The sequence below is a fragment of the Dermacentor variabilis genome, chromosome 5 (genome assembly GCF_050947875.1).
Source record: "Dermacentor variabilis isolate Ectoservices chromosome 5, ASM5094787v1, whole genome shotgun sequence".
Classification (NCBI taxonomy): Eukaryota; Metazoa; Arthropoda; class Arachnida; order Ixodida; family Ixodidae; genus Dermacentor; species Dermacentor variabilis.
In genome coordinates this window covers 10864466-10878446 of record NC_134572.1, presented here as the reverse complement: position 1 = coordinate 10878446, position 13981 = coordinate 10864466, and the positions used below count along the sequence as shown (strand labels likewise).

Sequence of the window (13981 nt, the reverse complement as noted above, 5' to 3'; positions counted from 1 at the left end):
GGTGTCTCGAAAAGTGCATGGGGAGGTTTCGCCAATTACCTCCCCTCGAGAACTCCCCTGAGCTGACCCCCGCCGCGTGGCTGCCGGTTGCCCGCAGTTTGACGTACCTGCAGCGGGCTGAAATAGCTTTGAGAGCAGTACCCCTGCAGGCCGATCCTAACAGCTCCTCCATGGCCCGGAAAATCTGGGCAGGAAGAGAATGGCTGGCGAGCAAGACGATGGCTTTGCTCTCTGCAACCCCTGCGCACTTGGAATGCCTTCAACCATCTCACAACAACTGGCACAGAAGAGTCGACCCGGCAACACAATACCACTCAGTGTGCCCGGAATCAGTTGTTAATCCACCAGGCTTCCTACCAAATTTCAGTGCAACTCACTCCACTGGGAATCTCCAAATTTTGCCCCAAAATTTCGTGCCGCCAAAGCGAGCGTTCACGTTCCTCTTGAGTTCGACCAAACCCGACCGTCGCGCTGCACAAGAGCAAATGTTTACGCAGAACTAAACCGAACGCTCTCAAATACCAATACCCAAACATAACTTAAGCAGTCTAAGTTCACGAACAGCCTGTCCTTGCCCTATCGCAGTGGCGTACTTATCGCACTTACTGGTTCCACTGAACAGTCTGGTCAACTCCAAAGGCACGTAATCACAATCGCGCTAGCTTTGTGGTCCCTATTCCGAACACGTACTTGCGTCGCACGCAAACGTTCCATCACGCTTACTCACGTGTCTTTCTCTAGTCCATACTGGACACGTAACTTAACCGAGCAATTGAACCGGCGTAACTTACGCACTCCGCAGAACCCTTACAAAATGCGTCTGCTAATAACTCGTTCCACGCACGCTTATTAGAGAAGTGAGAATACGGCTGCCCTCAACACATACGAGCAACACAGTCAAACATTCTGCTTCCGTCCGTCCGCATAGGACAAGCACTAAAGGAACCGAGAGCGCTTCTCAGTGCAAATCATGCACTCCGCTGAAAATCTACGCGCTTAACCTTAGAAAATCAAAAACACATAAAAAAGAAGGTTAACTAATACACACACGCGTTACCATAGGCCTCTCACCGATAACCTTGACGCTCAGGTTACTCACACACACACAAAAAGAAAGCCTATCTACTCATTAACTAACACTCGCGAAACTAAAGTTTTACCTAAAATGCATCTTTCAAATCTCGGAGCTTCTCAAACCAAAACATAAGCAAAGCTCACACCTTACATATTGAAAGAAACTTTAGTCTTAAATCGCGAAAATCCTCCAAATGCTCAAAAATAAAACGAAATAAGACGTTTTACTTCTACGGAAGTTATCTTGGCCTCCCGTTCCAAACGTTTACGTCTGACTCATACTTTTCAGCCGTGCTCGAGGTGGTCGCGGTTCAAAAGCTACTCTGGCTACCGAGGAACAACAAAAGGGCTGACTCGATCACTATCAGCTCCTTCAAGATGTTACAGTCTCCTGCCAATTTGCGCCCTGGCGCCCCTCCTTCCTCACGAACTCGACTGACCACGTCACGACTCCCTACCACCTCGACTCGTCTTGCCACCTGGCGCCCCTTCGCCCTACATGCTGCACTCCGAAAAGAACGACGGAACGACGAGGAACTTAAGTGCCCCGTGCCCTTTGTCCGCGTTCGTGCAGAACATGCTTCTCGGTTTCTTTTCGACCGGTGGCTCGAACGTTTTTGATGAGCCCACGTCGTCCACGACGACCACACCTTTCTTTTTCTCGCGCCTTCGGTTTTCGCGTCTTTCGCCGTCTTTGGTTGCGCTGCATTAGCCACCGCATTCCGATCTTTAGCGCGCTTCTTTCTACCACGCTTTCTTCCCGAACTCTCTTTCATGTCGCCTTCTCGCGCCTCGTGCTGGCCGGTACACATCTTGTCCGCCCGCATAGGTCTCTTACCCGCACAGTCTGAGTGACTTTCATTTAAATCAGCTTTCACTTTTCCACGACTGGCGGACAGCCCAACCGACTTTGGAACAATGCAGCAGGCTTTACTCTAGCTATGCAACTCGCACTCTTGCGAACTGCCCCATACTGCATTGCCCAGCTCACGCTGTGCATCGGCACACAGCCCGTCGGTCTCTATCGCTGTCTCACCCACACAGTCCGAATGATTAATAACTAAATCATCCCTATCTTGGCTACCTAGACTGGCGGAGAGCTACACCGATCCCTGAACAATGCAGTTGTCTTCTCTTGAGCTACGCAGCTCGCAATCCTGAGAATTACCCTCAACTGCATCGTCCAGCTCGCACTTCACTCTGGCACGCAGATCTGACTCTACATGGGTGCTCGCGTCTGTCGGGTCAGCAGTACTCTCTACTTCGCTAGCAACCTCGTTAACCTTACATGCGACGCACACACGCGGTGACTGTGCCAATTCATCCACAGCTGGCCTAGCTGTCTCTGCAGTGCTCTATTGGCACAGCACCTCGTCGCTCTCACTCTGGCCTTTAACGGCCTCTGCTGCCACTAAGACATCGTTAACTGCTAGCACTTCGAGTTCACTTATGAACGTGCTGCTAATCTCGCAGGTGATACTACTTTCCTCGGCTTTCGACTGAAATCCGCTGTCTACTTCCTCCCAATTTCGCTGCGTCCAGCCTACAGATTTATCAACCGCTGTTGACTTTGTGTGTTTAACTGCTGCAAATCTACTGTTTTTTCATTGCTGCCTTTTCTTTTTCAAGCTTTTGCCGTTTATACTCACGCTCTTGGCGTTCTTGCCTAATTGATTCCTGCTCCTGTCTTTTGCTTAGAATTCGTTTACCCATTTGTTCGATGAATTTCAAATCACTGTTACTTTCGAGAATGGTTTTACGAATCATTCCGTCAAGTCCTCCTCTACGTCTACCTCGATCTCCTCACACAACCACAACAGGTCAGCTCTCGCCAAACACATTAGGACCATGGTCGCTACTTTAAGCTTTGGCTCTGCTGTCACACAATACTTGCTGCGATACCCGTGCAAATAAATATACAAGTAAAAGATCCCCAACGAATCAAATCCAAAAACACAGAGAAATTGAAGCCTGGTAAATCTTACAGCCAAAACCAAACGCTTACCCACTGAAGCAGCACCATATCAACAGTTCTCCGCTGTATCCAGTCAGTTGCAAGAGGTGGTAAATCTCAAGTCGCCTCTAACTTGATAAGGATATCGGTCGGTCACCATGTGCCAAAGTCTATGAGCTGCCGTTGCTTTCTCCGAGTCGTAGGCCGATCTACGAGCCGTAGGCCGATTCCACCGCTGCCATTCATTTATTGGAGTTGGACTTGTAGGACGATCGGAGGAACTTGGGGTGACAGGACTAGGCGAGCAGGATTTATTTACATTATTTACATTTGAACATGGAATACATTTACACAGTCTAGCGTGACTCCCAAATGGAGCCCGCAAGACGAAGCATACAGCAAACGAGCACACAGCCCACGAGTACATTGACGAGCACAGAGCACGACGATGAGCACACCCTAGCCGCCGACAACAGCTGGTTATATCCACTTCGTGTTCGATAGATCCCTAGGTGAGGCAAAACGTTCGACGCCATTGTAAACAAGCCGCCTCTCTGCGGGACGTTTTACAAACACACACACGCACAGACAGGTTTCAGTGCCCCCTCCGCGGGCAGACGACATTTGCAGCGCAGTCGTCGTGGTGTCCATTGTCCTGCGTCCCCGTAGCCAGCTGGTCACGCCCGACCCCAGCCGACGCCTCTAAATTCCAGAGCGGATCTCGCACAGTGGCCTCCGCCGCGGTCCATTCTCTGGTGTCTCGAAAAGCGCATGGGGAGGTTCCGCCAATTACCTCCCCTCGAGAACTCCCCTGAGCTGACCCCCGCCGCGTGGCTGCTGGTTGTCCGCAGTTCTCTGAAGTAAGTTCATGGTTGGTTAGCGCTGTCCTCGCTGGTTCTCTGAAGGGCGCCACCACCCCGGATCAATCGACGCACCTGCAGTGGGCTGAAATAGCTTTGAGAGCAGTGCCCCTGCAGGCCGACCCTAACAGCAGATGTCTCAGAACAGCATATTTAGCTTTGAGCAACCCTTGCGGCCAATTTGGATGGCTTGTCGTATGCGATAACTGATGGCAGGTAACGCATCGGTGACTTCTTTTATTCTCTGCCAAGAAAGCCAACGAGATTTCAGTAATAATACTTAAAGTAATGAACAGAACTGCGCAGATGTATTCGCATGACAGGGCAACAAGCAGTGCCGTTACGTAGATATATGAAAAATGCGAAAATTATCACGTGACTGCTGATCATATTGCCTTTGTGAACAGATTTATGACGGACTATACAAGAGGAAGAGGGGTGAGTACGTGTTTCAGGTTGTTCCTGTCCTACTGCGACCTGAGTCGACCGGGATCCTCAAGCTTCGCAATGCAGATCCAAAGGAGTATCCCATTATAGATCCCAAGTTTTTGTCCACAGAAGCTGACCGAGACACTATAGTGGAAGGTAAGAATAAGTGTGCGAATAGTGAGCAAAATGAGAACAATGTTAAAGCGGGAGCCAACGTTTCGACAAGTGGAGTTGTCTTTTTTCAAGGCAGCATATGTTTTCCGTTCGCCTAAATTTGTTTCAGTTTCTCAACTCAAATTGTACTCAGTCACGATTCTTTTAAGACTGCGACAACATTTGTTTGCATGATGACGGAAACCGCACCGTTGCGTTGATGACTATGGTGCCAAGGTATAACAGCTAGAACAAGAAAAAAAAAGGTGGGCTGATTATTAAGGTCGGATTGTCCCAGGTCTTGTCGAATCCTGCCCAAAACACTCCGAGAGAAATACAACGCGTGATTCCTCTTTCACTGTAAAAATTCGTTACTAACCTCCTCATTGCAGAAAAGCTCAGTGCATAAATCTCGACTTATATTTCTTGCCTAAATGCGCACGATGACCCTTAATATAATGATTCGATATTCAAAATCAGAAGAGTAACCCTTTGTTCTTAGACAGTGGTCAGTACTTACTGATGTTACATATGTGATAGTTCACGTCAACGTTCGTGTGCCTTTTTTCTATCGCAATGGATCATTTCGCATCTACTAATTGCTTTCGACTTTCTGTACATTTTGTGTATTACTCTTCTACAGCCTCGCATCCCTTTCGCCTAAACCAAATTGCACCATAGCAAGAATGTCTAATTCATTTGAATTTAGTAATATTGTTTAGTAATATTAGTGCCAGCGACGCTGTTCAAGGCTTTGAATTAGGCAGATAGAAGTAAGATGTCACTCTTCATCAATATTTAAGGAGCTCGTCATGTAGTACCGAGGCTTGATCTGCTGATTTCTTGACATGCTCTAAGCCGGAGTAGCAAAATCAGTATTAGGGTGCTGACATAGTCAACTGTCGTCCATTGTCACGCTGCAAACTGTGACGTAATCTGTCCACCTCAACTTATAAACTGGATTGGGTAAGGCACCTTTATTCAACTATTTCGAGCATTAAATGTTTTTCAAATCCAAGGTAAGCGTTCACGCACGTGATAAAGCACAAAACTGAATCTTCTGTACACATCCAGTGCATTGTGACAAAATTTCAAATTTTTCAAGTCGTCCAAGGGCGAGAAGCCGAGGGGCCGCCTGTTTTGCCACCCTTTGTCAACATCGGAAGATTGTGACGACACATTGCAGCTATGGAGCCCATAAACATGAAGCGTTCGACGTAGCTAAAAGGCACGCAGTGAAAGCAGCCCCTACTTCAGTTTTTTTACATAGCAATCTTGGCAACAAGAAATATGGAAACGCAAGCTAACAGTGCCTTGAAACGGATGGTGGCACCTACGTCTGTGTGCAGACATTTATCTTGATCATTTTGAATAGGAAACACCTTTGATATGCAGTGACCGACGCTAGTATACGAGACGGGCAAAGAAATACAGCGAATACGATGACAACAAATACAGACTGCTTTTCCGCAAGCAAAAGATACGTTGTGTCCCACTAAAGTTCAGCCCGTGTGGTTTCCAGAAAAGCTCGTTCTGGCCCTTGATGGAGTTGACTTGTGCAGGCCTACTCTTGAGAACTGAACCTGTTTTAAATTCCCATCAAAACACCACGGGAGAAATATTCTGAAGAAATGGGGCTGTCGAGCCGCTTCACCTGCAGCGATAGTAAAGCTACGTGAAGGTAATGTCCCCTAGGATTTGGGTAATATGCAATATGCCGTGTTTTTGTCCGAGGAATACAGGGAAATGCGCCCACAAGACGCCGGGGTGTGTCTTCTGTTTAGGAGTCCGACTCGCGGTCCAGACGCTGAGTACCGAAGCCATGAAGAAGGCCAACGTGAGCCTGTGGGAGACAGCCGTTCCCGGATGCGAGGACACCGGTCCCGTGTGGAGCGACTCGTACTTGCACTGCTTCGTGCGGCAGACGTCGCAGAGCGGCTGGCACCCCTGCTGCACGGCGCCCATGGGCGCGCACCCGGAGGCGGTGCTGGACGCAAGGCTCAGGTGAACGGGTGTGCCCGCACTGGGTCAGCGTATGTGAAAGCTTCAAAAAATCTTTAAAGAGCGAACCGATGGAATCGCCGAATATGCCGGAGAACGTGCTTGTCACACCTATGTGAAACCTACAAAGTTTTCATTTTCACTCAGTTTAGCCTTTCTATATAGTCATGACTTTCGGGAAAAAGCTTGAGCATCCTCTACAAATCTATGTAAAACGCAGGATGTAAACCTGTTAACATCTAGCACAAACGGTACTTAAGCGTGATTTTTTTTTATGCTTCCGCTGCTACATATCAGCTGAGATTAGGTTCAGGGAATACAAGAATCCCCAATATTGCGTACGTAGAAGTGAACATCTTGGTATGTTTCTTGCCACCAATCTCCGGTGCGCATTTGTCACAGATAGCCCTTACATTACTAAAATCCACGTACCATCTTCATAAAAGATATTTCCTAATGTTTACTGTATTTCGTAGCGGGCAGCTGTTTACCTCCATTTGAAATGATGCTGGTATTATCATAAGAAGCCAACAAACGTTGACACCAAGGACAACATAGGGGCAGTTACTTGTACTTACTAAATGAATTAAAGAAATGATAAATTAATCGAAATGAAAGTGGATGAAAAAACAGCTGAATTGGTAGAGAGCATCGCACGCGTAATGGGAAGATGTGGGATCATTCCCCAGCTGCGGCAGGTTGTTTCTTCATCCACTTTAATTTCCATTAATTTATCGTTTCTTTATTTGATTTATTAAGCACAAGTGTTTCCCCCTATGTTGTCCTTGGTGTCAGTGTTTGTTGGCTTCTTATGATATCACTATAAAAATCGGGCCTCTTGATTAACCCCCTTTCTTCTCGATGTTGGTAGTAGTAATTCGAAACACTTAAAACAGGTCCGACTAGAGAACCAACCTAGGTGGTGTGAAAATTCACTACCCAGGTTGATGCACGAGTGTAGTTGCAACAGATCATTGTTTACTTGAAGAACGAATATGAGAAAATAGACTTTCAATGAAACTGATGCTCTCTCTTAATTAGTAATGTTTCAACAGAACTGCTTGTTGGCCTAGTTGGTGTTTGCTAAAAGACATGTTTTTTGCCGCAATTTAACACGCACCACTACGTTAAATTGCGGGAAAAAGCATGTCTCTTAGCAATGTTTTAATTACGTCCCTTGTATGTGCCGAATATGCTAGCGTAGTTTTTTATGGACACTCCAGGTGCATTTTTGCCCTCGGCGTAGCCGTTACCGTGATGTTGCGTATAAAATCCAAGAGCGACAACACTGTCGCAGCGCTATGTAGGCTGCGTGTTCGAGTGAAAGCGCACGGGTGTGAGCCAACAATCGCGGCTCAATGTCGCACGCGCAAGGGGGGAAAGCGGGGAGCAAGCGCGCCGTCTTCCGTCGCGCGCAAGGAATCAGGGGGAGGGGAAGTAGAGGGAGGGCGTTGCACTTCGGTAGCAACTGCGTATGGCGCGGTCGCTCTGGCTTTATCTTGAAAGCGATCTGCTTTGGGTGCAGGGTATAGGTGGGCTGACAGCCCATGGCCTTGCGTGTGCTCTGTTCTCGCCGCTAAGTTTCCGTTGAAGCCATAAACAGCACGAAGGTTACTTCGCCCGCGGTTGCTGCTGCCACGCTTCCTCACGTCAGTGTTTTGACAGCAAGTATCCGCGGTCCTCGAGTGTGATCCGTGCACGTTTGCTTGTGAGCGCTGACACCATGCTTGCTAATTTAATTTGTAAGCGAGCGTTTACTAGTTTATACGGCCGATAAAACTACCATCCTTACTTATTATGGCTGTCTACTAATTTGCTATCGCATTCGATGCTTAGCCTTCCGGGCGAAACTACGACGTTTTCTTTCTGCTGCTAGTTTTGCAGTTCGTGCTTTTTGGTCCATCTCAAATAACTTAAATTCAATGTATTGGCTGGTGCCCTCTTAGTTTTTGTGTATGTCACACTTGAAAGGCCGTAATAATGCCGTCGGAGGTTTCTTACAAAATTGCAGAATGCGTCGACGGGCTGGCTGGTGCGTATTCATAATATATATTCAATGTATTCAACAGGTATATTCGACTGTACTCAGATGAATACGCCTGTTGTATGCATTCTTCACGCGCACATAGGGATCGCCGCCATATATGTATCAGCGCACTCGAAAACTGTGAAACACGCTGCCTTGACGTGTTTAGAGTCTGCTCTACTTTTGCGCTCATATGGCAAGTGATAGCTTTGTTGCACAGTTAAGTAGTTAAGTAGGTTGCAGGCATTCGGCTACCAAAGATTAGTGCTGAAGGCGATTTATGAAGCATTGCTTCAGGAATTGAAAGGCAAGCTGCGGAACAGTACTTGTGTCACGCAACTGAAGAAACCTTAAGTAGCAGCCTATTGCCATAGGGTAGCTCTTAATTTCAAGAACGGGGCGACCAGGTACCATGTTACGGTTGCTTTTTTAGCAGTTCTGAACGGTCAAAATTGTGCCGCCATATATCACAAAGGACTAAACCTAGATTGCGAAAAGAAGCACACAAAGCTTGTAGAATGCCCTGTCGGTGTAGCTTACAAAATTCTCTTGGCGTGTAGCCAAATATACATCGGCCAAATTGGCCGCTGTAGTAATGAACGCCTGAATGAGCATTAGCAGTCTTTACCGACGGGCACCAGCTCACATATTACCCCTTCAGTTACGGATTCTGACTGAGTGTTCGGAGCTCGGGCTTCGAAATTTATATATATATATATATATATATATATATTTTCTGGAAACCCGGCTCAAATGTGGAGAAAAAGTTTTGAATCTGTAGCACAAATATTAAGGTCACATCAGGTCAGTAGTAATTACAGAAATAATTGTTTGCATATGTTACCATCTTATAGATAATTCATTATATGATAAAAAGGACTAAAATATTGGTTTCAAGTAGATGCGCTCGTTGTTATTGTGTAGAAGGCCTTCTGATGCAAGAAGAAAGACGCAGTTTCGCCTGAAAGGCGAAGCATCGATTACGATAGCAAATTAGCAGAAAGCCATACGAAGTAAGGAGAGTACTTTTATTGGCCCTAGCCCCTTGTAAACATTCACTTGCTAACTAAATTAATAAGCATGGTGTCAGCGCTCACAGCAAACATGAACGCCTCACACTCAATGACTGCAGACACTCGCTGTTAGAACGCTGGCCTGAGAAAACACGGCAGCAGCAGCGAGCGAAGTGACATTCGTGCTATCATTTCAACGCAAAGCGAACACCGAGAAAACACAGCAAGCACAAAGCTACGAGCCGCCGACTTCGGCCATCTCCAATGGCGTCCCGGACTAGGAGCTGCCACTCAGGCGCCACAGCAAGCAACTCTCTTATTCTTGAATAAAATGTTTTTACCACCACCACCACCAACGTATCAGATTATGGCCCCAACGTAGATCGCTGTCGAGATACGGCCGCGTGACCGCGCGCAGCCGCCACATGCGCAGTTGCAGCCCGCGCGCCTCGCAAAGTTGGGTGCCTCGCGCACGAGAGAAGACTCCGCGCTTGATTATCGCACTAGTCCCTTTCGCAAGGGCGCGATTGAGCCGAGATCGTCGGCTTCTCTCGCACGCTTTCACTCGCACACATAGCGTAGGGCGCGCGGCGACGGTGTTAGCGCCCTTGGACGGCAGGAATACGCTTGGATCGGCCATATGATTGGATGGATGGAATAACTTTACTGAAAAGTCCTGCGAGCTGAGGGGCACAAGGTCCCATAGAGCTCTCGCATAATCGCATATAATTGCTTTCGCAGTAATAACACTGATTGACAGCCGTATTAAAGAGCAGCGCGTGAAACATATAGTCAAACCTTGGAGTGTATCTTCTAAAAGCGACTGTTTTGCATTTCTTTGCTCACTAAGTGACTTATATTGCTTCACAGCATAAGCTGTTAACGGCTAATTCTAATAGCCATTTCGCTTGGCGATGTTGTCCGTCGCAGCTATTGCCAGGCTCCTACCCACTATGGGGGATTGGCCACGAAATGGTTGGATTGTCTTGAGGAAATAAGTCGTCACAGGCCAACGCCATACATACATGAAATACATGTACGGCCTACCTAATTAAATCAAGCAGGCTAGTTGACCCTTTGTCGCCGCCCCGTTTCAAAGGGTTGTCAATAAATCATCATCATCATTAGCATCGTATCATGCCACTTGTCACGCGATATGAGATGCGCGCCGCGTTGCGTCGATACATATGCACTTTGCATTGCATTTGCATATTATTACACCAAGTCGCACGCCATATAGCAATGAAATAGCTAGCGGTACAAGGTTTTTTGAGTTTCCTATCATGTACGTGGCTCTTACCCATTTTGGCGTAGGTCACGCTCGTCACGCGATGTGACATACGCGCCGCGTAGCGTCGATACATGCAAACTTTGGATTGGATTTGCGTTGTATTACACCAGGTGTCCTGATATGTGGCTGCCACATGTGGCACTTACATGTTGCATGTAGCCGGACCTGGTTAACTCAAGCAGGCTATGTGACTATTTGTCACCGCCCCGTATCAGAGGGGACGCTAATAAATAATAATCAGCATTATCAACATCACCGTATTGTGCCTCGGTACACGGGATGCGATATGTGCACTGCGTAGTCTCGATATTTGTGTTCACCCTTTGGTACAGGGTACTTCGGTACAAGCGACGAACCGCTGCTGAAGAAGCCAATCGTAGAATCGTAGAACGCGCGCGGCTACAACCGGGTAACTTCAGGCTCAACAGACCGCAAAGCACAGAGCATCACAAGCCGTAGCTCGCCTTCGACACCGGGCGGACAGTTCAGATCGTTCTCGCGAAAATGACGCAAAGAGACTTCACCGCAAAGACCCTCTGGTGCGTGCTGCTGAAAATGGAGCTCCAATGGAGCTGCTCCTCTTGCTTACGCTGTGAGTGTGCGGGTTGTGCCGTGCAGGCATGTAACCTTAATTGGTTAGCTGAGGGCTATGTTTTCCGTCAGCACTCTGGTTAAGATTACTATCTCGTCGCCACTAGTCAAAACATATTCAAAAGAAGGTTGCGCCTCCATTTGAAGGCACCGCGTCGGAAAGTGTGAACACAATACCGCAATATGTGTGCATGTCAAGGTCTTTTCAAGGCGACTTTGATAAAAAAAAGAAGCTGTGATATCACTGTCCGAGAATTATCACCGGCATTATTGATAAGGTCGCTTGGATCAAGATGCGTAAAATGTTGCTTCTGTTGATCCTTTCAACGCCGAATGTTGTTTTCAATGTATTTTGTATAATCTGCGCTTTCGATATGCCTGTCTTGATGGCTTCTTTGCGCATTCTCCTTAGGTCTGTTTTTTTTTATAGGTAGGGATGTGACATAATAAATATATAATTCGAGAGTAGTGCCTTGTCTATTCTCCTTCTTTCCATCATGATTGCGCTAAAATGTATTATGTTATACATAACACTACGCAAGGGTCTGTTGAGTTACCACAGCTAGGCTGCGACTGAACTGTGGTTTAACGCCGGGCTTTAGGATTTTTTTTATAAGTCTCTACAGTCTATTTAATTTTATTATAGCAAAGATTACTAAATCTATTATGGTGTAACGCTACTCTTGCTTTCTTATGATTGTGCTGCTTTCTGGAAGTTGTACTCCATGGAACTTTTGTTAACCACGTGTCTCGATGTAACGCTGGCACTCTGTGTGTGACTGCGTTATCTGTTCTTTTCTCCGCCCCCCCTCCCCCCCATTTGCTTCCTTTAATTCTTTCTCTTTTCTTTCTCTCTCTTCTGCAAGCGGGTGGGCACGGCGTCCCTTTTATTACACAGTTGCGAACCAGATTTTCTTCTTGTGATGTTTCTATGTATGTTCACATGATTAATAATAATAATAATTCTGGCAGGGTTCGCGGCAACATCAGCCGGCTGCGTGTCGTTGATGCTTCTTCCATGCCGTCACTGATCTCTGGAAACCTCAACTTTCCGATGATGATGATGGGAAACAAGGCAGCCGTGATGATCATTGAAGACAATGCGTGAGATGGACTGGACGGGCGCTCCACCAATCCTGAGCGTGCCGCCTCGTGCGAAGAAGACCGCGTTGCTAGGGCGAACAACGTTCCCATTCTGCTAAGTGCATAATTTGTGACTTGGTAGTCTTCAAAACTCGAAAATTTATGTCAGTGTTTTCATATGAAATGACATAAATTTTCCTTAACCGAGCACTGTTGAGCGCCTGAATATGATACTAATATTGATATAAACCGGGCTCTCCGATGTTCTTGAACGGGTTCCATGGCTACATTTACTTCGGCGCTATGTTGCCGGTTGTGATTGCAAAATATATTCTACGTAAACACTTAGCAGTCATTAAACGCGAGAAACCAAGCTCTGTAGCGGCGCTACGTACGTGCGCCGCTTTGAGAAACCATCGTCAAGATGCCGCCTGTGTAGCTGTATTTTAGGAGGCAATATTGTAATGCACTATTAATAAGTCCTTGCTATTCACCCTCCTATTGGGTGTGAACGTACTGAAAATAGCGTCCGCTTTTCTTTTTCAATTTTCTGCTTTTCTTCTTTGCACAGATCCGCATGCAGTGTGAACGCTGCGAACATTGATGTGTTGCTTTTCTCAATAAGTTATCCAGCTTACCTCGCTTTTTGCGTACCGCAGGAAGTATTCCTGTCTAACTCTCGCGCAGTTTACTAGTGGCGCCCCTTTTCGATGACAGCGGTGAAACAAGTAATAAATGCAACAAACATCTTCAGATTTGACGAGAATGGTGATAACTTCTTTGGTTACAGCTTTTGGGGCCGTTCTGGCGACCTAATACAGGAATATCACCCTCAGCCTCTTCCGTCCTTTCATCTGTAGCCAGATCTGTTCTCGTTACTGTCAAGCCCGTGTCGCTTGTTGTTAGGTTACGGCACAATAAAGCTGCTGCCGTTCGTTTCTCTGTCCAGTTGCAAATTCACAGCGCGGGAACAAGACAAGGGCGAGAAGAACGCGAACGTTCCTTGTCTTCTTCGTGACGTTCTTATCATCCTTCTCATATGCTCTAGTATTACTTGGCTAGTTAGTGCATGTAGAACAGTAAATATTTTAGTGACAAAAACACGATCATACAACAAAGTGGCTGGAGATCAACGCGGCTTGAACCTAGTTATACGAGCGAAAGCTCTGTTAAGCATGGTTAGACACGGTTCTTCAGTGCTTCTTCCCGGCGAGACATTTCGGCATGGTGCTCAGACTAAGCCTGGCGCCTGCGGCGAAGAGTTTACACGCTACCACCTGCGCGGGCTTCATCCATGGCGAGACTGAGCGACCAAGCGCCGGCGAAGCAGCCGTCAAACCCTCGCCTAGTCACGTTGTACACAGCGGCAAGGCTCAAGCGAGCGCTGCTGCGACGCCTCTCTGCAATTAATGATGATGATGATGATGATGATGGCAACTTTATTGTACCGCTGGATGATCACGTGACGTGACGTCACACCTTCACACTTGCACGCCAACGGCATCT

At 47.1% G+C, this 13981-nt stretch overlaps 1 protein-coding gene across 1 annotated transcript in view; it reads left to right on the top strand.

Annotated features, from left to right (window-relative positions):
• The window catches only part of LOC142582133 (4-pyridoxate dehydrogenase-like), a 52806-nt gene extending 39958 nt beyond the window's left edge, over positions 1–12848 (top strand). The window contains exons 9-11 of the mRNA XM_075691528.1: positions 4296–4473; positions 6255–6474; positions 12365–12848. Coding sequence (XP_075547643.1) covers positions 4296–4473; positions 6255–6474; positions 12365–12500 — 534 coding nt within the window. The 3' untranslated portion in view covers positions 12501–12848. The remainder of the gene's footprint in view (positions 1–4295; positions 4474–6254; positions 6475–12364) is intronic.
• Positions 12849–13981: the final 1133 nt, after the last annotated feature.